Source organism: Vanellus vanellus, assembly GCF_965231255.1.
Source record: "Vanellus vanellus genome assembly, chromosome: 1".
NCBI classification, from domain to species: Eukaryota; Metazoa; Chordata; class Aves; order Charadriiformes; family Charadriidae; genus Vanellus; species Vanellus vanellus.
The window spans coordinates 193,010,002-193,033,865 of NC_138905.1; the positions used below are offsets into that span (position 1 = coordinate 193,010,002).

The 23,864-nt window shown below is 38.0% G+C and overlaps 1 protein-coding gene across 1 annotated transcript; it reads left to right on the forward strand.

Annotated features, from left to right (window-relative positions):
* Positions 1 to 63: 63 nt before the first annotated feature.
* Positions 64 to 20,864, forward strand: VPS36 (vacuolar protein sorting 36 homolog; the record flags this gene model as incomplete). Its single annotated transcript, XM_082479744.1, has 14 exons — positions 64 to 159; positions 1,810 to 1,878; positions 5,370 to 5,440; positions 6,757 to 6,871; positions 8,335 to 8,424; positions 10,586 to 10,672; positions 13,146 to 13,178; positions 13,285 to 13,362; positions 13,772 to 13,906; positions 14,830 to 14,895; positions 15,452 to 15,516; positions 15,994 to 16,078; positions 18,564 to 18,640; positions 18,727 to 20,864. 14 exons carry the CDS (start codon positions 64 to 66, stop codon positions 18,818 to 18,820), a joined length of 1,161 nt encoding a protein of 386 aa, XP_082335870.1. The 3' UTR covers positions 18,821 to 20,864.
* Between the last annotated feature and the right edge of the window lie 3,000 nt (positions 20,865 to 23,864).

Here is a 23,864-nt window from a genome sequence, read left to right on the forward strand (position 1 = left end):
GAGCGGTGGCTGCGGCCTGCTCTGCTGGCGGCAGCGAGGAGGGGGAGGGGCTGCGCTCCCGCCATGGACCGGTTCGCGTGGACCAGCGGGTTGCTGGAGGTGGGGGAGACGCTGGTGGTCCAGCAGCGTGGCGTGCGCCTCTGCGACGGGGAGGAGAAGGTGACGGGAGCGGCCCTGCGCGGGGCCTGGCGGCGCGGTGGAGGCCGGGGCCGGGGCAAGGCGGGGGGGAGGGGGGCGGGTAAACGGCACGGCTGTAGGCCCCAGCCAAGGGGGGCGGCAGGGGACGTGACTGCGGGTGGTATCAGGCGAGGCGGGGCGAGACGAAGGGTGTGAAGGGGCCTGGGCTGCAGGGTCAGAAGAGGGGGAGGACGGGTACGTTTTGCTCCAACGTCTGGCTGGGTTTGGCTCTGTAAGGAGATTGTTGGGGAGAAGATTCAGGCTTTGTGGGACCGAGGAAGGCCTTGGACGGTGTGTGCCCCATGGAGGGAGGGTTGGCATCCCCACAGGGCGTGGGTAGCTGGTGTCACTGCCTTGGAACTTAATGTCCACTGTTTGGGCTGTCACCGCCTTCCTGTGGTGGGGGCTGAGCACTCCTCCATTGCTGTGCACAGCAAGCTGTCCTCTTTGGCTTTGATGCCACATACAGGGTGTGCCATACAATTCACACTTGAGTCATCCCAGTAGCCATAAAATGCTCTTTAGCTCTTGTAGTGAAGGGTGCACCCTTGCACTCTGATCTCATTTCAGCCTACTCAATTATTGTGTGTGTCATAGCTGGAGTAACTCTTGATCTCTCCTCATTTTTGCTCACCAGTGAAGGTGCATACTATTATAAAAAGAACAAGTCTTATGAGGAGCAGCTGAGGGAACTGAGGTTGTTTAGCTTGGAGAAAAGGAGGCTGAGGGGCCACCTTATAACTCTCTACAACTACCTGAAAGGAGGTTGTAGAGGGTGGGCATTGGTCTTCTCCCGAGTAACAAGTGATAGGTCAAGAGGACATGGCCTCAAGTTATACCAGGGGAGGTTCAGATTGGGTATTACGAAAAATTTCTCCACAGAAGGGGTTATCAAACATTGGAACAGGCTGCCCAGGGAAGTGGTGGAATTGCCATCCCTGGAGATATTTAAAAGAAGGGTAGCCATGGTGCTGAGGGACATGGTTTAGTGGTGGCTTTGGCACTGTTAAGTTGATCGTTGGACTCGATGATACTAAGGGTCCCTTCCAACCTAGATGATACTAAGATTCTATGAAAAAGCTGTAAAAACCTGCCTCCAGTTTTACAAGTAGGAAGCAATTTGTTAACACAGATTTTTCCAAGTACTGATGGCTGTCTGACAAAGAACTTTTCATCAATAAAATGGGTAGAAGCAATCCCCCTATGTGATATGCCAGAAGACTGTGCGTAGCATCTTCTTAATAGGTTGCTTTGCTTTTTTTGCGTAACTTTTACTTTCTTTGTCAGCAAATAGTGTTCCAAAACCAATAGCCCTGTTTAAAATATGATGTTTAGGAATGTTTGTGTATCTTGCACAGCATATGGAGGGAGGATCCTTCAGGATTTCCTGGGGGAAAGTTTATACAGTTGAAAAAGGAAGTTTGTGTATATCCATCTAATCCTTTTACGCTATTTTTCTCCATTGTTTCCTAAATTTCATTTATTGTGTTTTCTGAAAAAAGAGCATTCTCAAAGTATTGGCTTGTTGAATCTGATTGCTATGTTGTGGTAATGTGTAATGTTTCCAAGATAAATATTTATGCAATTTACTGGTTAAATTTATTGTTGATCTGTTTTATTTTTCCTGTTTAGGTGAAATTTGATAGTGGAGTATTACTGCTTAGCACACACAGACTAATCTGGAGGGATCAGAAGAATCATGTAAGTCCCACTTTTGTCTCTTTTATGTCGTTCAATTGCAAATTCCATAATAAACAACAGGTAGCTTGCAATGAAAAGGCTGCACACGGAGAAGAGATTGTTCTTTCCTTTGTGTGTGTTTTGTTTTACAAGTATAGTCCATTTTTTGGCTCACGGTGGAAAGAAAATTATGTACAGAAATGTTCTTTCACCCAATTCTGCTTTAATAAAATAATCATGCAGAGATGAGGAGGGATGGGAATGAATCATAGAAATTTTCCTTTTCTGTGTTACAAAATGAAGAGTCTGATATCATGCACTAAAAACACTGGTTTTGAGACAGAAGTTGAATGGGTCAGACAAATCATAATGTGAACTTCTTTTCCATGCTTCTTGTCTAGCAAGACCTTTTCTTCCTCATCGTTTTCAAGTCTGAGTTTCCTTGTCTTCTGCTCCCACCATATAGTCCCAGACCATGATTTGATAATAGGATGTATTTGGTGACACTATTATTTAGTGCAGGTTTTAGCTTCCCAATTGCCTGTTCTTGTGTTGAACCTTCCCTTCAATAAGCCAGCACATTTATCTCTACTGCTGTGGAGAATTAACTCAGAAGTTCAGTGGCAGTGGCAGAACTACACTGTAATATTGCTGCAGAGTGCTTTGTATCATCAAGCCACAGCCTGAGATTGTACGCTAGAAATGGGTAAGAAAGACTACAAACATGTATAAAGCTCTAAGTGTAGACTGTGAAAACGTGCACCACTTTGCAGCTGCAATTGAAGGAGAAGTCCTCCTCAGAACCAGGTTGGATTATGCTTGTTTTGGACGCAATCTTTTAGAAATTTAGCCCTGGAAACCAAAGTTTAGACAGAGCATGTTCAGATGACAACTTTTCAAAGGCATATTATATTCCACTGGACTAGTTTTGCACAAGGATAGCTGAAGCACCTCTCGCACCCAAAGGCCATTCCCTATCAAGTATCACATCCTTGCTCCAAAGCAGGGAGCTATTAAGAGCCTTCTAAAGGTGAGGTCACCAAGGATGTTCTTTATTTGGCAAAGCAATATGTTTTTTCCTTAGGGATTGTTTGCAGGAACAGTACAAAATTTTCAAAATGTTTTGAGAGCTGGTCCCTAGGGCGCGGTTAGCGTTAAACAAGTCAGGGTTTAATTGTCCAGATCATGAGCTATTCTGTATAAATTAACTTTTTTTTTTTTTTGCACAGTCAGCGTGAGATAATTTATCTCTGCTAAACTGTCTGTGTAAATCACTTCTTATTTCTTCATCAGCATCTCTTCCTGACAGGTGGGCGTGTACTGCTTCTAATCTTCTTACTTTGACTTTTTACTTGCTTGGAGTAACATTGCGTGTTGTGGCTTCAGCAACTCTGACAACCATCCATATCCCCATTCTCTTCTTCCCAACAAAAGGATGACATTTGTCTCTTCTTCCCTACTTCTCCCCCTGCTCCTAGGCCACATGGTTCCTTGTACTCTTCCAAGATCATTGAATTTGCTAAATCAGCAGAGAAGAAACTTGGTCAATAAGAAAATAGTTTTCTTTTAACAAATTAATTTAACTCAGCAAAGATTGTGACAAGCTCCAGGCTTGATTAAGGGGCAGAATCATGGCCAGGACATAAGCAAAAATTGCCCAGTTCTGATCTAATACAGATCACTTCTGCTTCAGCGGAGCCAGGTTTTGTTTTTTATTTTAAATCTGTGGTACACAAATAACTTTGTTAGTGTTGTAAATGAAGCTGATTCTCGGGCTCTTAGGATAGAAGCATGGGGAGCACAATGCCCTCATGATGAGTTGTTGGCCAAGCTCAGCCTTAGAAACTTTATGTAGCTTACCTAGCATAGACTTGTAGACAGTCACCTTTTACAGTGTCAGCAAACTAGTAATAAAAGAGACACTTGTTCAGTTAACATAGCAAACCTTTTTACAAAAACAGACAGCTGTGTTTTATAGCTGCTGTTGTTGCATACCATCTCAGTTGAGCAGTGTAGAAAATACAGTTATTTTCAGAGGAAATAATATGTAATTCTTTTAAGCTAGATTTGTATGATATTTTAAATCATAAAATGTGAATGTGGGATATAAGAAAAAAATATCCAAATAAACTTTGGTTTCATATACCCACAGCATTTTTAACACATCTCTCTCTTTGTATCACTTCTTCTTGCTCCTCTCACCAGAAAGGGCTGATTTGGAGTCCTTGGGCTTACAACAAGATCATAACCTTTTAGCTGTGAACTAAAGGAATTTTGACATTCTGACAATGTACATACTATATGTAGTTTGGCTCTTTTGTAATTTTCAAAAATTTTTTTAACAGAAACATTGTTTTGCCTGTATTTTAAGTGTTCAGAGCTATGTCGGTGTTTTACAAACAGTAACATTTCTATACACCAGCTGAAATATCTGGGGCCATAGAAGGTTCTAAATAGCTTGTGTTAAGAATTTTTAGAACAGGAAGTACAACCCATGTTTTTTCCCAATGAGAAATTTACTCATTAGTCGGAGTTCTTGCATGTATACTTCCCTAATCTCTGATTTAGTGAGTATTTAGTCATTTCATACAAAGGCAAACAATTTTGGTAGTAGGGATTGAGAGGGCTCCATAACAATGTTCACTGTAACCTGGTGTTAGGCACACCCTCATGGCAGATGGAAGAGAGAGGTTCAAAGAGGGTCTGTAACCCATGTTTCCTGTATTCTGGGTGACTGTGTCAATCACCAAGCTATTGTGTAGAAGAGGACATTCGCCAAAGGACAGTCACCAAAACAAGACCATGCACCTAATTGGATGCTGTGAATTGTTCCCGTGAGCAATTTCTGTCTTAAATGCATATAGAAAGAAATTAGCCTGGGTAGGTTAGTCTCCCACAGATGGATACAGTTTTGTTTCTTGTTCTGCTTTGTTATGTCTAAAGCACAGTCCAATAGATGTGTGTTGAGATGCATCAACTGCTGGATTAAGTCCGTGGGTGTGGGATAGATGGAGAAATTCCTATTTGGTGTTTTACAGTCTAGATTTTTAGATGTTCAACACTTAAAAGACTGGTGCTTTTGGATATTGTTTTAGCTCCCAAAGTAACATCAGTGCAAAAATTTTAAGAACTTATGAGCATTGTGCACCTGCGGGGTTAAGCTGCAGTAGTGTGGAAATGTTAGCGTTTAAATTTTCAACTTAGATACTAAAGATTTTGTTAAATTGCCAAGTCCTATGAATCTAGCTTGAGGTGTCTAAAGTCAACAGATTGACATTTAAATTTGTTTTCTGATTACCTAGAATGCAGTTTTAAATTTGCATTAAGTTTTCTATTTATATTTCTCTTTAATAGATCGGTTTCGTTGTTACCATCATATTTCATACGGAGTGCCTCAGGCAGCACCTGTAGAAATCCGAACTGTTTGTGAAATGGGGAAAGAGAATACTTGGTTTTAGAGAATGGTCAGGATATGGCTTTCATTTCATTTGTGTTTGTGTTGATTATTCCAGGAATGCTGCATTGCTGTACCTCTGTCTCAAGTCGTCTTTATTGAAGAGCAAGCAGCTGGGATAGGAAAAAGGTAAGGTGATAGTCACTTTCAGATGGATAGTTTGCACATGCATGTTATGTGAGGTACCAAAGATTATATATTAATTCCTGCTGGGTTCCAATTACAATCCAGTTTTCCAGATTGACAACCACAAGGACCTGGTTTCCTCACTTGAGATCAAATGTGTGATAGAGTCATGACAAAGTAGTGCTTGGTGTGATTTGTAAAATAACTGTCTTGTAATCCTAAACAAGTATGTGTTCTAGCTTGCCATTTTCATTTGCTTAGTCATAAATGAAAACAGTGATTTTGCTGGATCTAAATTTGAAAGCTAGTTTTAGTCTTTTGTGCCACAGAACTGGTTGGGGATAGAAACTCTGCCAGATCCCGTATTGTATTATATTACTCTTCATGACCATATGATCGATTTTGAGCATGGAAATGCTAGCGATGGTTAGAAGGAACTCAAATGTTTCTACTCACTTGAATAACTAATTCAGTATGTTATGTGTATAAAGAAGTTTCACAAAAAAATGAGAAAAAAATATTAACTGGAGAAATATATATGTAGTTGACATCTGATTGTAGGCTGCAAGCAGATAGGTAAGTTAATATGCTGGGGGTATCCAGAAGAAATCAGGTAATTCACTAATGCTGGAGAAGTCAGGTAAATAAACACCCATGAAAAAAGTATGAGTAAAATGAAGTGGGAGTGGTGGGCTTTCAGTCATGCTGTGATAGCAGTCTGTTATGTTCCTAATATAATAGTATCTCAAGGTTTGTTTTTGTGGTAGGTGTCATTTTAGACTGTTATTTCCATGCATGTTACCTCTGAATGTTGGTTTTGGATAAATTCACATGCAGTGTTCGCAAGTGACATATACGAACGGGATAGATTAAACATAATATTGAGACCTTTTGTTTTCCTGTGACAAAGATAGTGTATTTTGGCAGTAGGCAGCTTTGGCTGCTTTGGCAGCAAGTCAAAAGCCAAATCAAATGACTACTTGACGATTAGTTTTTATCTTAACTAGAAGATTTTTCAGAAATTACTGCTTGAAATATTAAAATTTGTTATGTTTATTTCTTTAAAATTGATGGTGGGTACATTTTAAATTTGTGAGATTAGTTGTTTTAGAGGTTATAGTAGTTTTTATGCAAGATCTACTATAATATTGAGTCAGAATACTTAAATTTTGATGCACAAACGTAAAGCATTATTTGATGTACTTTAGCTCTTATGTGAGATAAAGTTAATGGAGGTTTTGATTAAATGGCTAACTTTAATTGTAGAAATAATTGGGGTTTTTAGATATTACAGAAAGCTGCCTCTTCTCTTTCCTTAGTGCCAAAATAGTCGTTCATCTTCATCCTGCTTCTTCAAACAAAGAGCCTGGTCCATTCCAAAGCAGCAAATATTCATACATCAAACTTTCTTTCAAAGAACATGGGCAGATTGAGGTAAGTTTTGTACCATACAAGCCCAGCACATCAAATTTTTGGACATGCTTTTCTCTTCTTGCTGCATTAGTGATAATTTTCCAAGATCTTTCCATGTTTACTTTTGAGGTGGAGCTTTTTCAATGCATCCGTTTTGAAGATGACCACTATGACCCTTTAGGGTTCTATACTTACGTTAAATAATGCAAATAGAGTTCAAAAAATGTCAAGAGGCATTATTAGGCTTTGTCCTTATTTTAGTAGTTTTAATATAATCTTATACTTCATTTTTAAATCTTTTAAAATGAACACAGGATTTTCCAAAATGAAGTCTTTGAAATCTGTTAAGCGTTTAAAAGATGTTTCTTTGTAGCTAACCCTCTACTGAACGGGAATCAAGCAACTTCTTCTTAATCATCTCTCTAAATTTATTGCTGAACACAAAAGTGTTCTGTTGCTCAGAGCTTTGTTTCATCTTATGTTTTATAAATCTATTTTTTTTACCTACACCAAATCTCAAAGGCTTGGAGCATTCTAAAAAAAGGCAATATATTTTTAAAAGAAGGCTTATCCTAAAAAAAAAGAAATTGAACCTTGTAAAGAAATTTCACAGTATAAGATCCTCACTTGAAGAGACGAAAACTCTAACTTTGAACAATGAAAAAAGCTGTACCTGTTCACTGCAGAAAATCAGATTTTCAACTTGAGTTAGTTATAAACGTCTTATAAATGCATGTGCTTGATCAGAATCACTTTCATTTCTTTGTGAGAAGTTTTCAGCTTAGGACAAGTGTAGGTTTATGCCTAGTTATAATTGTATAGCCGTTTTGCTTAATTGTAACCTTACTTATTTTAATGTTAATGTTCGTGTCTGAAAATCAAACTTGCTGTGCGTACTGGTTACCTAGCATATCAATTACACTCCAGATCTTTTCTTATGACTTCAGGATGCTTTCCTGTGAATTCTGAACAACCATAAGAATGGAATAGATTTTCTTTCTTGGTTTTGGTCAGTGGGATACCCTTACTGTTAACTAATTAACTAATGCCACCTTCTGGTATTAGCAATAAACAAATAGTGTAATTGATCTGTGTGGTTGTTTTTATATTGTTGAATTAACAGATCAATAGTAATTGTATCATTCAAATTTCCTTCCTTTTAAAAGCATGCCTTTGAGCATAGCTCGACATTTTTAACTTTAGCATGTTTTGGAACATTTTAAATATGTGAAAAAAATATTTTCCAATGGAAGTACTCATGCAAGTTTAGCTAGTAACTACATGGCACCTCCTCTAATGTCTGTATTTTTGAAGATTGGACGTTAAGAATTTCCAGATAATGAATGTTGTACTGTGGCTGTGTCAGCGTTACCATGCTTTGTCTTACAGTTAAGTTTATTTCATGTACCACCAAGATGCTAAAAATACCAGAGGTACTCTGCAGAGTTTCTGAAATGTCTGTTGTCACTCTTCAATGTTTGCAGTTCTATAGACGATTATCAGAAGAAATCACACAAAGAAGATGGGAGAACATGCCTACTGGTCAGACCATCCAAGTTAATAAGGATCCACAGGTATGTGTAGAGTTTCTGACCAGTAATCTCTTTTCCACTTCTTGCTGCCCCTATATCCTGCATCTGGTATGCCTCTCTAACCAACATGGTGGGCACATGTGGGAATTCAGCTTTACTTTGCCTATTTCTTCACTGGCATAAATCAGTTTCTCTTTTGCAGACAACCTGATATAGATCACTGTGGCCTCTTTTCCTTGAGTGTGTTTAGACTTGAATAGTCGATAATGAGCTCTGTTTTTTTTAATGTAGTCAGACGCACGCACATGCATAAACACACATGTATGCAGATATTATATATATTTGCATATAATTTTATTCAACATGAGAGATCTAATGAACCTGAATGATTTTTTATCTTAATTTTGATTTCTCTTCTGGTTTATGTTTTGTGGCTGGAAGTCAAATATGTACTTTTATATAATTCTTTGGAACACGTAACTTTTACATAACTTTGGAACCTATATATGTTTGATTTAAATGTATATTCTAAATGAACAGTTGTTATGGAGAATCTCTTTGTCATATGGTTGGTGTGGAAGGGACCTTAAAGATCACCTAGCTCCAACCCCCCTGCCATGGGCAGGGATGGCTTCCACTAGATTAGGTTGCTCAAAGCCCCATCCAACCTGGCCTTGAACACTTCCAGGGATGGGGCCTCCACAACTACTCTGGGCAACCTGTTCCAGTGTCTCCTCACCCTCAGAGTAAAGAATTTCTTCATAAATCTACCCTCTTTCGGTTTTAAACCATTACTCCGATCCTATCACTACACTCCCTGAAAAGGGGTCCCTCCCTATCTTTCCTGTAGGCCCCCTATCAGTACTGGGAGGCTGCTACAAGGTCTCTCCAGAGCCTTCTCTTCTCCAGGCTGAACAACCCCAACTCTCTCAGCCTGTCCTCGTAGGAGAGGTGCTCCAGCCCTCATCATCTTTGTGGCTCTCCTCTGGACTAGCTCCAACAGGTCCATGTCCTTCTTATGCTGGGGGCCCCAGAGCTGGACACCATACTCCAGGTGGGGTCTCATAAGAGTGGAGTCACCTCCCTTGACCTGCTGACCACACTTCTTTTGATGCAGCCCAAGATGTGGTTGGCTTTCTGGGATGCAAGCACACGTTGCTGACTCATGTCCAGCTTCTCATCAACCAACACCTCCAAGTCCTTGTCCTCAGAGCTGCTCTCAGTCCATTTTCTGTCCAGCCTGTATTTGTGCTTGGGATTGCCCCGACCCACGTGCAGGACCTTTCACTTGGCCTTGCTGAACTTCATAAGGTTCACATGGACCCACTCCTCAAGTCTGCCCAGGTCCATTTAAATGGCATCCCTTCCCTCCATCGCATTGGAGACAGATGACACAGATTGGTGTCATCACATATATTTGAATATATGAGTATATTGAACATATAGTACTTAATGAATGAAACAGGATAATTTAAAGGTTGTTCAACATCAAATCACAAATGTGCTCCACTGCAAATGTAGTACCTATAAACATAGTTGCATTTGGGCTAATGGGGAAGCCTGTACCATGCTTCAAGAATCACTTAATGAAAATGCCTTACCTCCTGTTCTTATTCTTAAATCATAGCAAATCGTTAACACTAGTGCTAAGCTTTGCAGTCAGATTTGAGGGGTGGCACCACTGTCACTTACGTACCAGCCTTTCTAAAACACATTTGATATCAAATGAAAGGTTCACCATCACCTCCATTCTGATACTTTTCAGCAAGGTAAATTAGACTGCACTTAGCATTGTGTGGCTATTTTCTTCAGGCTACATTTCTTGTGCTTATCATGTTTAGATACACTCACACATTTCCACAGCTCTAGTACAGATGTTCACATGGACTCAGGAGGCTTTAATTGAGATGAACTGGAATGCTCAATCTGGATCAGGCTATTAAGCATCTTCATATTAATAGCTTCAATATAATAATCTTATTATCTGTCTACAACAGCAAATTCATACATGCTTTACACTTATTGTTTATTTTCTTATGCTAGTTTAAAAAGTACTTTGAAGAAATACATGAAATATTGTATGAGTGATATCAGCTCTTTGGGGGAACGTTTCCTGTCTTCTAATGCAAGGTTTTTCACAGTGAGGCAGATGAGAAAACTTAGCATTTCCTATTTTGATTCCTTTCATTATTTTCTTTTGCAGGCAGGAAGAATAAGGGCTGTAGGAATTGTGGGGATCGAAAGGAAATTAGAGGAAAAAAGAAAAGAGACTGACAAAAACATTTCCGAGGTAAATACTACTGAAATTTTAAGGTCAGCCACCTGTCTGACCCATTTACATTCATTCACACTTTCTTTTAGGGGCAGCTGAGACTATTTATTGTTTTTGTTGAGAAGTCCGAATTGCTTAAGAGTGTATAATTTAAAGTTCTTTACTTTGTTTAACTGGCTTTTCAATATAGGTAAAGGTACTTCATTAAAACCATTCCTTTCAAGAAGACTGTTCTTTGAAACTAACGGTGTGTATTTATAAAATTAAATTTGGTAGAATTAGAAATCTGAGTTCAGTGACTTTTCATTAGGGGACGCAGAACACAAAAGCATCTGCAGAAAGAGACTGTTATGAGTTTGGGGTTTTTTTTTCTTTTTTTTTTCAGCTAATTTTTGTTTCAATTGAAAATTTAATATATATTAAGAATACACTAACCCAAGAGTCTTTAGATAACTTTGGTGAAGTTAGGTCTTCATCTTACAAATATTCCATTTTTAAATGTTAGATTTAGGCTTACAGTTACAGTAAAATGTTATGCAGTCCAGGCATCTGCAAGATGTTACAAGTATCTTTGCAAAATACTTAGGCTAGATGGAGACCATCTTTTTCCCTAGAAACAGCACAACAGTTGAATTCCAGATATCAATACTGATGGACAACAGAGGCATTTAATTTCTTCATATATACCTGGGAGCAATATCCTCAAAAATAGCCTGGTTCTGTCTTGGTGGTAGAGATTAATACAGAAGTACTCAAACTATGTGCAACAGATTCATTCTTGTGGCAAAGCTTTATGGGATTTAGTGTGCCACAATAAAAAAGGGATTCACTGCTCTGATACATAAGAAAATCATAGAATCATACCATATAGGTTGGAAGGGACCTTTAAGATCATCAAGTCCCACCATCAACCTAACACTGCCAAAACCACCACTATACCATGTCCCTAAGCACCATGTCTACTCATCTTTTAAATACCTCCAGGAATGGCGATTCCGCCACTTCCCTGGGCAGCCTGTTCCAATGTTTGATAACCCTTTCTGTGGAGAAATTTTCCCTAATACCCAATCTGAACCTCCCCTGGTGTAACTTGAGGCCATACCTTTGCAGGCCACATGCTGTTTCAGATACTGGTAGTGTTAAACTTTTTCCTTCCTGTTTATGGGGAATGTAATGAATGAAGTTCTGTGTGTAGTTCAAAAGGTATTGTGGTTACATGTGTGTGTATATAGTTCAAAAGGTATTGTCTGGTTATTTTTTCCTTTAGCAGCTTTGTCAGAGAGTAAAAGAAATCCATTTATATGTGTTGTATGAACTGTGGAGGAAAACCATGACTTGTAAAGTCCTGCCTTCCTCCAGCTTTAAATGTTATAAATGACTTAATTTAAAAAATGGTGCCCTGGCTTCCAGGAAAAGGCTTCCTGCATCTGCTGTTCACTGCTGATAAGAATCCAGTTCTTTAGCCTTTTGTTTATCTGAGGAAGTTCCTGTTAGGTGTGTGCACATTCCCCTTTGTTTCCAGGCCTGCCCTCTGTGAGTCAGGCAGAGGAGGAGTAAGATACAGCATGCTGTTTTTTTTTTTTTAGCTAAATCAAGGGCTCTTTTGATGAATGATGTTTTCATGCAGGTTATAGATTTTTATATATATATATATATATATATATATATATATATATATATATATATATATATATATATATTAGAAATAAGCTGGGAAAAACATTGTTAGAAAACTTTTTGTTGATGTCATACAAGTACAGTAGAAGGACTTTGGTTTACAATAGGGATTGGAAAATCTATTGTAAATTATTGAATTTGGCAGATTAGGAAGCAAGGAGAAATACTCCAAAGAGAAGCTTTTGCTCTGATAGTGGTAGATTATTGTTATATGGTGGTATATTTTCTTTTCTCCCCTTGGACCTAGCTTTGTCCCACTTAATTTTGGATACCTAACTTAGATACTAAGTGTTAAGAGGCTACACTTCTCCAGTCAGCAGAGAAACAGTGGCACTGTTAGGAGGTATTCAAATGAAAAGCAAACTCTGTCCCTTCCTGGAGGGATTTCTTTCTCTTCTTTGCATGTTGAATCTCAGACCAATAAGCTTCCAAGTAAGGTGCCTAAATGTAGATGGGAACAATCGGGTCTTCCTGCACAGTTCTGCTAAAATGTGTCTTTCTACTGGGGGATTAGTCAGAATAAGCTAGGAATCACATAGAAGCAATGGCTAGAAGCTGTAGGCAAGATGAATCTCTGGTCATTTGCTTTTATTCATTCTTTGTGGTTTATGGATTGTATAAGTTTGATTTTAAGACCTGATATAAAACAGACATATCAACCAATTATATATAATATCATACATTGTAACATACTCATCTAAAGGGATAGTGGCTCCTACGAATAGTTTGGATAGGTGGACAAAGGCAGGTCACTGTATCCACGAAGCTGAATGCTGTAACTGTACTGATCTGCAGTGTCTGCTTTTCATTTCAGGCTTTTGAGGATCTTAGCAAACTAATGGAGAAGGTATGGCAAGTATCACTTACTCAAGTGGACTTATGCTTGTTTTCTTGGTTTTAAGCGTGCTTTTCTCTGTTGAGCTGAAAGTTGACTTATCTATGTACTTTGATAGGCTAAGGAAATGGTGGAGTTATCCAAGTCCATAGCTAATAAGATTAAAGAAAAGCAAGGTGACATCACTGAGGATGAGGTAAATGAATTTTGTTTCTAAAGTCAACCAAAATGTTCCTATGCAAAGCCAAAAGCTGTCAGTTTAATACACGTAATATTAATAAAGAACATTTCATGATTGGGATTTTTGTGTTTTAATTCTACATAAAATAAAAGTCACTTACTTGTTTGGTGTTAGCTTTTCTTTTGACCCTTTCTTAAAAGCAAAGATTTTACTGCCTTTGTGTGATTTTTTTTTTTTGTATTTTTGACCTCTGCTAGTTAAAAATAAATTGTATTGTTTTGTATTCTCTTTGCTAGTAATTGACTTGGTAGTAAACTGAATTGATTTATTCACCAAAACTTTCTTACAGTATTAAAATCAAAGATTTTTAAAAACCAGAATCAATCAGTAGCCGATGTACTAATTTATTTATTTATTTGTTCAGACAATTAGGTTCAAGTCCTATCTACTGAGTATGGGTATAGCTAATCCAGTTACTAGGGAAACATATGGATCTGGTACACATTACCACATGCAACTGGCAAAGCAACTAGCTGGAATACTGCAGACACCATTAGAGGTAAAGTACCTGATTTTTGCACCAGCATTCTCCATGTTCTGTTGAATTTTCATGTAAATGTCTTTTTGCTATAGTACTGTGCCTCTTTTTAAAGTCTCGGATTTAGCAGCAGAGCCACCTCATTCAGTGTTTATGGAAGGAATATATATTCTGGTTTTGAATAAGAAATTTTAAATATAAGTAAGAATTTTTCTTTGGAGTAAAGGCATTTCAACTCCTAATTTGTGAAATATCAGTGACACTTGGAAAATCATACTAGCAGCATTTGTTCTATTTGAACGGCCCTGTATTCATCCCTTGCTGCAGAATATGACTTTTTTAAAGAAAGAGTGAAACTTTTTAAAGACTGACTACTTACGTTTTCACTGCTTAAAAATTACATATTTTGCAAATATAGCACAGTATTACATAGATTACCCCCTGTTAGTAATATGTCATATTTTAATTTATCTGAAGCTACTGCAGAATTCAGGATTCTCACCAAAAACTTAGATTTCGTGTTTCAACTTATAAGGCTATGTATCTACTATAAAGCATGCTTATTACAGTATTTTTGTGAAAGGTATCTGCTACCTACTATAATCAGAATAGAAAACTGAGTGTATCTGAAAAGTAAGAATAGTAAATTGATTGATAGATATAGTATATTGAAATTCCTTCTTCCTGTAATTTATTCTCTGCTTTAAAATCAAAGTAACTCACAGTCCTTGGATATAGTGTTTTGCATTTTAAAATTATTAGAGAAAGATATAGCAACTTACCTCTTATGCTAGACATACACGGTATTGCCTGGGTAGTTTTTTTTCATTAAGGTCTGTCATTTAGCTCCTCTGTTTTACCTGTTTAATCAGTCAAATGCAAGTTGAGATACTGTGTTTACTAGATTAATGCTATTTCTCTTACCAGTCTTGTACTTAACACAGGAGCGAGGAGGGATCATGTCACTTACAGAAGTATACTGTCTGGTAAATCGCGCACGAGGGTTAGAGGTGAGAAATTTCTTTATTAAATATTTCATAAAATGTACTTCAGTGATAAGGTAATTAAAGAAAAAGGGTAAAAATATTCCCTACCAATTGCTTACTCTGCCTGTCTAACAGCATTAAGTGATCAGCCCTTTATTAAAAACAGGGGGGTTTACCTTTTTTCTTTCTCCTTCTGTGTAATGTTTATGTATCCTCTTAATGTATGCTGCTTTTTATAATACCATATAAAAGGGAAAATCCATCCTTACTGAAAAGAAAACTGAAAGGACAGGAAAATATGAAAGAATGGTGAATGGTGTGGTAGTGTTTTTTTTTCCACAAAATATATCAATTCTTTCTGTAAACAGGGCAAGAAGGATTATTGTAGAACATGTAGTAAGGGAACAGAAAGGAGCACAGCAGCCAAGAAAACAGGCTGGACAACAGAAAGGAAGAAAATTAACAATATTGTGTAGCCTCGTATATTTTATAGCTGTAGTTATTAAAACCATTTGTTTTGGTGTTATGCTGTATACTTGAAATGCAAGCTTTGAATAAATATGTTTTACTATTTTGACAGTTGCTGTCACCAGAAGATTTAGTAAATGCTTGTAAGATGCTGGAGTCATTGAAATTACCACTAAGGTAAGAGGTTTACAGCTGTATTTATAAAACATGGTACACAAGTCAGACCATGGTGCTTGGCTGACTTAACGTTTTACCTGCAGTAGGTTTTTTCGTTGTTTTTTTTTTTTTTTTAAACAAAATCATCTTTTGCTTAAAGGATGCCGCTGCACGCACCAACATCAACTCTACATTAAAATACAAAGTTTTAACTATAGTTCACTTTGTTAGGAAGACAATAGTCTTTTCACTTCCAATACCGTTTTTTCAGACTGGGAAAAGTGTTTAACTAAGACCAGACGTATGCCCTGCTCTTTTCAGTGTCTTCAGATTTTGAAGATGTTTTTAAAGTTAAGTTCATTTTACTGTGCTTTTTTTTTTTTTTTTTTTTTTTTTTTCTTTTTGTAACGTGGTTATAGGTGTGGATGCATTAGAAATGTGACCATAGGTGATGTGCCCAGGGTTTTTAGTTACTTTGACTCTCTCTTTTGATTTTAGGCTTCGGATATTTGATAGTGGTGTGATGGTGATTGAACTCCAGTCTCATAACGAAGAGGAAATGGTAGCTTCTGCTTTAGAGACAGTAAGTGTACTTCATTTCCTTCAGTGTTCTGACCATGCTGGGGAAATTTAAACACATTAGGCATAAAAACTTGAGGTACAGGATTTCCTTTTGAGGTTTTGAAATACAAAATATTCCACTTCCAAATCTTCTAACAGTAATACTGAAATAGCACTTTTCATCTTCAAAGTGCTGTGCAGGCAATAATCTTAGTCATTGCTTTCTCCTTAAGGGATAAATCACTTTTCTATCTTCTTTCAAACTTTGTTAGCCTTCAGCCTTCCTCCACATCTTTTGCACTGTAGGATGACATTCATGACATGTATTTAGCACTTAATTTAACAGAAGTGGACTTCAGACACTGTACACAGTGTGCTTGAAGGCAGTGAAAGTAGCTCTTAAATGTTGATAGAGGCACTTGTTTGGTTTGAGTTTATTTCAGAAAATAGCACGTTGGATGTATAACATCTTGTACTAAATTTGCTGCTGTGAAGAGTGGTCAGTTGGAGAGTAATGTGTATAGAATTAAGCTAGCTTCATCAGGAAGAAAAAATAGTATAAATTTTTCAGTGTGGTAAACATTTGTGGTCTTGCTACCTCTGGACTCTTTAAAGTCCTGCTGTCCTATTGTTTCATGCATTTTCCTGTGTCTTTTTCAGTGGGATATAATTTTTTGTTTTTCATTGAGTAAAGGCTGATTCAGTGTATTCAAAGTTAAACATCAAAGTCAAAGAAGACTTTGACTTGACAGTCGAGGAAAAAGTAGAGCTGTCACAGACACCTTCTCACTTGATATATGAGGTGGACTCTTCAGTGTGTTTTGCATGATTGTTACCATATTGTTTTCTCTCATCAAAAAAAATTTTAGATAAGAGAAATGTACATAGCTGTCTAAAAGATCACATCCTAAATTATCAAAACTAAAATGCTTAAATCATTCGATATATGTTAATCCTTTCGGTTTACTTTCTTATATTTACAGAATAATACCTAGTCCGTTTTCAGTTTTTTTTCTGATTATTTTTAGTTTCTAATTAATTTGTTGTCTTAGTAAGACTGCTTATCTCTTTGAAAGGAAAGGAAAAACCTTTTCTTGATAACAAATGAGGTCAACTGCAAAAAGCAACAGATGGTTGATTTATTACTGAAGTGCCTTTTTTCTTTTATTTTCATAATATGAGACTTCAGCTCCATAGAAAAATGTAAGGTAGAGGCTTTGAATGAGGAAGGCTAGCCCATATGGGAAAGGGAAGATGAGATCAGATTTGTGGCCAAAAGCACCCTGTACTTAATGTATAATGTATAGTAACATGGAACTTCTGAGAAAAAGTGAAAGGAAGTCACAGGGTTGCAGCCAGGAGAGAGATGGGGGTTTGAACTGCTGGTGAAGACAGGAAATGATAGGGAAGTCAAAGGAACCCAAAGTCACCCTTGATGAGAGTGGTGGTTTGGGAAGGAAAGGTAATTAATCACCCATATGCGTATGAGATTGTATAGCTGACTTCCATTAGTCACATTTGATTGCTTAGCTTCATAAAATCTCAAGTTAGAGCTAATTTAATCTGAGTTTCTGTAAAAAGACTACTGCGGAGAATGCCACAGCATAAATTCCTCCCCACCCGGTTATGTGGGAAGCAGGAAATGGCAACTACATCTGGATTCACAAGTTTGCTTGAATCTGGAGCAATGGAGAAATGGAAGAATTATTAATTTGTAGGGTAATAAAACATAATGTTTATATGGGAAATTCAATGCAGTAATAAGCCCTGACTTCATAGCTAATGTTTTAAGCATTCACATGTCCAACCTGTGTGAGAAGGTTTCATTTTAGCATGTATTAGCTAGTGTGGTGGAGACAGTGAGAATGAAGTTTTGAGTCCCACGACTGAACTTTTGTGTCGTTTGAATGTGATGGTGGCCTTTTACTGATCCCACTAGAATGCCATAATCTAGGGTGGAGTACCAAGATTTTGGGATTTACTATGGATAGTGGGGATATCTTAAATCAACTCAAATTCTCCACTTCTATCTGAGATAACTTAAATTTCTAAATTGATCGTCTGTCCTGAACTGCTGCCTTTTATTTCCTTGCTCAGGCTTCGCTGTTTGCAGAATCACTTAGTACAGTTGAGCTGCCTAACTACTGATTGTGACCATAGACTGCGGTCTGTGAGCTATTTTAATTTTTCCATGTATTTTGTCCCAAGGCATCTTTTTAAAAAAATCTGAAAGAAAGGGTACCATGTCATTTTTTTACAGATTTAACTCTTTTCTTCGTTCCTCTTTTATACTTGGCAATTTTCCCAGGACACAGAAAAGGCATTTTTAAGGGGAAATACTCATAATTATCTGTACCTTTTTAAAAGACGAACAAACTAGTTGCCTTCACAAGGGATTTGCTACTAATTTTTCACTTCACAAGGCTAGACCTGATTCAGTAGCTAAAAGAACTTCATTGTTCTCTTAATGCCGTAGTTTGTTTATTTGTGTGTTTGTTTTTTGACAGGTATCTGAAAAGGGTTCTCTCACAGCTGATGAGTTTGCTAAGCTGGTGGGGATGTCTGTTCTCTTAGCCAAAGAAAGGTAAGAAATAATCGCTTTGTTTAATAATACCTTTGTTATCATGTTGTCCTCAAGTAATACAGCACCTCTTCTTTTGCTTTCTCCAGGCTGCTTCTTGCTGAAAAGATGGGCCATCTTTGCAGAGATGATTCAGTGGAAGGCTTGAGATTCTACCCAAATTTATTTCTGACACAAAGCTAATGTCATTTGTGTACAATTTCTTACGTAACGGCTGAATGTGAGAGCAGAGGGCAGAACTCTTTCAACAACTGACTTGAAAATTTTTATTCTGTTACTCAACTGCAACAGCGATGGACATTGCAATGCTTTACAGTTCTCAGGTACTTCAAGTGCTGAATCCTCTTACGTGGAACTAAAAGGAAATAGGAATCACCAAGTCAGAAGCATATTAATTGTCTCAAGCTGGCTAGCTCATGTTTCAAGTTTTATTTGATGTGCTCTGTAGTTTCTCATTTCAAGAGAAGTCAGATGAAGATTGCACACAAGTGAAAGTGGAGAGAATATCTCTGTAGACTGCCTTGAGGGTTGGCACCCAGAAGACAGCTTACTGCATACTCCAATTTGAGTTTGTTTATGTCTAGAGCAACAAAGCAGACAGATGTATCCGTAGCGATAAGAAAAGTGACTTTGGTGTCTACTAAGGTATAAGGAACAAACCAGTATAGAATAACACCTTCTCCCTGAAGTGATGAACAGTTTTCTAATAGAGGATCTTGGGCTTCTTGTACATTGAGACAGAAAGAACCTGCTGCAGGAGAGATTAACATATGTTATGTGTATCTAGAAAACACAGTGTTTATTTTGTCATGTCTTATGCTAATATCTTAGATAGAAGCATTGTTAGCACAGACTTCCTCCCTTCTCTTTTCCTTGCCATCTTCCTTCCTGTCTCATTATGTTGCACTTTGGGTGCCCTTTCTCTGTCCTCTCTTTATGTAGCAGAGTGGAGTAGCCTCCTGTCACTCTACCAGACTCTGTGCTTTAATGTGCTTGATTTTCATCTTGTACTTCTAATGAAAGATCATTTGTTCGTTTCATCAGCCTGTTACCTGTTTTGGAGAGACCGTTCATTCGCTTATATCTCATGTGCAAAAATTAATATGCTTTCATTATTGAAGGAAGGAAGAAGACCATCTCCCTGTGTTTAATAGTCATGAGGTATCGTATTATTTGGTATTCCAGTGTTCACACGGAATGAAATTTGATAGTCTCAGCTTTCATAACTCCAGTGGAGTTGTTACATTACTTGAAGAGCTGTTGTTGCGGTAATAATGGTAAGTGGATGTTTATGATCCACGTCACTTAAATTTTTGGCATTTTGAAATGACGAGTTTTAATAAATAATGAAATTCTTGCAAGGTATGGGCAAGGACAACACATATGTAACTGCATTGTGGTTGTAATGGCCAAATTGACATTACAAAAAAGGAGAAAAAGGCCTTTAAGAGCCTGAAAGTATTTTCAGGACTGTTTTGGTATTACCATAGCTTGGACAAGGATTAAGAGCCTGCCCATAACGAGGTCAGTGCAGAGATCCCTACAGTGATGATGCTTTTAGTTCTAGGGTGCTCATTTAGATCCGGGGAATTGTCCTCTTATCCTTGTCATGATCAAACTTTTATGCAGTGCTTTCTTTAGGGCAGTTTTCCTCTGTTTCATGAAGGTGCTAAAACTAATGTATTTGACATAGCTGAAGGTTCCACACTGTTCTGTGTTAACCATCTAGTATCATCTCTTCAGGAGCTTAACGGCTTGCTGCTTTTCTTCATCCTCCCCACAATCCACAGAGATCTATGTGAGGTACGCAAGCATCATGCATCTAAGGAGGGACTGAAAAGTGAGAAATTCAGAAGTAAAAAGCTGATTTGTGACAACTGTTTCTTTTGTCCAATACCCAAACCTGTCAAAGGAGACCAGTAGTTCATGAGCCTGAACCTCTTCCCACAAGGGGGCATGTCTTCTGCAGAAAGATCAAGATCAGAAAGGAAATGCCAAGTGTAAACTCATAGCCTCCAACCCTGAACATTTCATTATCTTAAGTAAGCAATAACAGTACAGCCTATTTAGAATGATGGTATCTTCTCAAGCTTTTCTTTCCCGTGATTTTTCTTCGTCTTTTTTTTTCTACAGGGAAGAAATCTATAGGGCGAATTGTATAGCTGGTTTAGAATTTAAACATGAGAAAATGACTACTGGACAGTGACAAAAATTAAAAGATTTTCTTAAATACTGTTCTGTCATTTTTTTTCCTTCCTAAGTGTTTTGGGTAGCTTTAAAATCTTTACACGTCAAAATCTTGTGATTCCTTGGGGCAGGTTTTTAAAGCACATCATATTTTTCCTGTCTCATTTTGTACCTAAAAGGGTGCAAGATAGTTTTGATCAAAAATTACAAGGCAGAATTAAATTTATTTAGAATGCCCTAGTTCTGTTGCTGAGTAGCCTGTGACTCATCCCAGCTAGAATCACAAAACTATAGACGTCTACACAAGCACTAGCTTCATGAGGGAGCCAGTCTGAGTCCAAGCCAAGCATATATCCCGTGCTAGCGCTGGAAAGGCGTTTGACACATTTGAATGTGTTTTCCCAGCTGAAAGACAACAGAAATCATGGATCTGATACCATACTGAGTGCCAGCTGCCGGGAGAGCAAACAGAGCGACATGTTCAGGGGTGTGCAGTATCATGGTAGTACATCACACTGTCCTAGACTGTCATTGCCCAGTCCTCTTTCCATTGGTAGTACCAACAAAAAATGTATTGACTGTATTGAAGCAGGATTGACGAAGAGAGGAAAATACAGGAGTTGGCATTCTCACAGATCATTCTAGTTTAATACAGGAGGTGCCTATATGTACCTTTCATGTTTTGATTATTCCTAGAATATTTGTATCATGATACGTGAACATTATCTCATTTTGCCAGAGACTGCTCAATTATACAGTCCTCCAAACAGGTTTGTAACAGAGGTCTGTTCAAAAAGTGCTTCTTTTTTATGGAGCAGTCTTAAATGATTATGTTTTTCATTTGAGAAGAAGGGACTTTTTTATACCTCTGACAGGAAGAAAACACTGCTCAGGAATCTGTACATCTTTTCTGTTTATCCTTTGCCTTTGTTTTCAGGAAGATTATATTCAGCCTATGGAAACATGGATCTAATGTGAACCATGTTTCTGAAGTGCAAGCATTTTTTTCTCTCTGAAAGATAGATAGGTTTGTATGTGCATTTGGAAGTCTTCAGAAGTGTATCTTTAATAATCACTATTGGTTGCATATTGATTGGCTAAACTCTTTGGTGCTCAGTTCTAACAGGATTTTTACAGTTTGTCCAAAGGGCCTGACTGTGCTTCTTGTAAAATTAGCGGAAGTATTGTCACTGAATTTGTGAGGACAGCAGTGGGAGACAGCGGGAGCCTGTTGCCGACAGTAGAAGTTCCTCCTTCCTCGAGCCTGGGAGGCTCATTTGAAACTGGTCAGTTCTTTCAAAATACACACTGAAAAGACAGGAATGGATGATTCAAAATTATTTGTGGATTTGATATGAAATCATTGTTTTCTTTGAGAGGAACCACCTCTCCAATGTTTTTTTTTCCTGAGATAGATTCACAAATCTGACAATTACATTGCTTCTCCTAATTCTCAGTGCTTCAGGCATTCACGTGAAATGCAAGACACACTAATCGCGGGTTGTCTTCTGCTGGGAAGACTTCAACTATCATTTTGTTCTCCCAAGAATGAGCTGCAAGTACTCATGCTAAAAGGGTATTCTGGGCATGTCTGTTGGCAACATTCATCCTTATTTTAAGGAAATACTTAAATACTTTTTGGAGCAGAGGCCCAAGTGTCATACCTCCCAGGCAGCTGTCCTGGCCAGCAGGCTTGAGAATCATTTTTCTTTGTGTATTAAAGTATTATTCAAATATTAAAAAAAAAACACCAAAACACAAAACCTTCAGGAGTGAGTGAGGAACCCTCAGTTTCAGAAAAATCCGTAGCCTGCTAGTTAGCACACACTCATGAGATGTAGACCTGGCAGAAACCACCCTGCTTCATATCCCTGCTCCAGACCAAAGACCATGTATGATCTTGGGTCTCCTGCTTTCCCACTGGACTCTGAATGATGGGACTCAGATTCCCACTGATGAAAGAGTGTGTTAAACTCTGCTCTGCCATGCTTACAGCAATGATGCACAGCAAGTTCAAGGAAAACAGGGATGGTACTGCTGGACACATAAGGCTCAGGCTATTTAGACATTTTGCATTGTTTTATTCTAAGTATTTTATGAACTTGGAGGGTTTCACTTAGATCATGATGAATTATCATCAAAATGGTCTCAGGAAGTAAGTGAAGGAGGGGACTGATGCAATCTAAGTGCTGTTTTGCTGTATTTTTGAAGTCAACAGTCAAACAAATCAGCGCTCCTGTGTCCCTTGCTTCATACATGCAGAATGCTCCCAGAAACTCAAAGACAGGACTTGTTATTTTCTTTTAACTAAAAAGTTTGTAGGATGATACATGCTGTGTGAAGCATTCTCTTTTTGCAAAGCACAATAAAGACAGCACAGTTGCACAGAACAAATTTGTGTCTGTTGCTGGTATGGCCTTTGTCCTGTGGCAATTGAATAATTCACTTAATGTAGGCAGAATTCTTTTCAAATGTTGCCTAAATATAACAGTACTTGACACGGTAGATGAGAAACGTCTGTTCTTTCAGCCAGACTCAGCAGTTGTGTGTGGCATAGTTCCCCTGAGTTTCACTTCACATTGGATGGAGAATTTAAGGTGTGTCCTTAAATTGCAAAGATATACTCTGGTTTAATCCACCCATTAACTGAGAATAGCAAAATTCCCACCGCCTGCAAACCCATCTTTTGTTATAAACATCCAACGTTGACTAGTTAACAGCTCTGAAAACGGGTTTATTGGGTATGTCTGAGCTCTGACAGTGAGAAGGAAGAGCTTAAAAGACATTCTGGAATAAGATCACAAAATGTTTTGGTCTTTTCAGTAGAAATACTGAAGTAGGCGCAACTGTTGCAAAGTGACTATTTCTGATCTTTCTGCACTCCTATTGTTTTTTTCCACAGTGTTTTGGGAAAGCCCGAGATAAGGATAATTTTTTTTTCCCGCTGGGACTCTATTTATAGGTTACAAGGCCAGAAGAGACTATTATGACCATTTTGCTTGACCTCTCGGGTAACAGAAGCTGTAGGACTTCCCTTAGT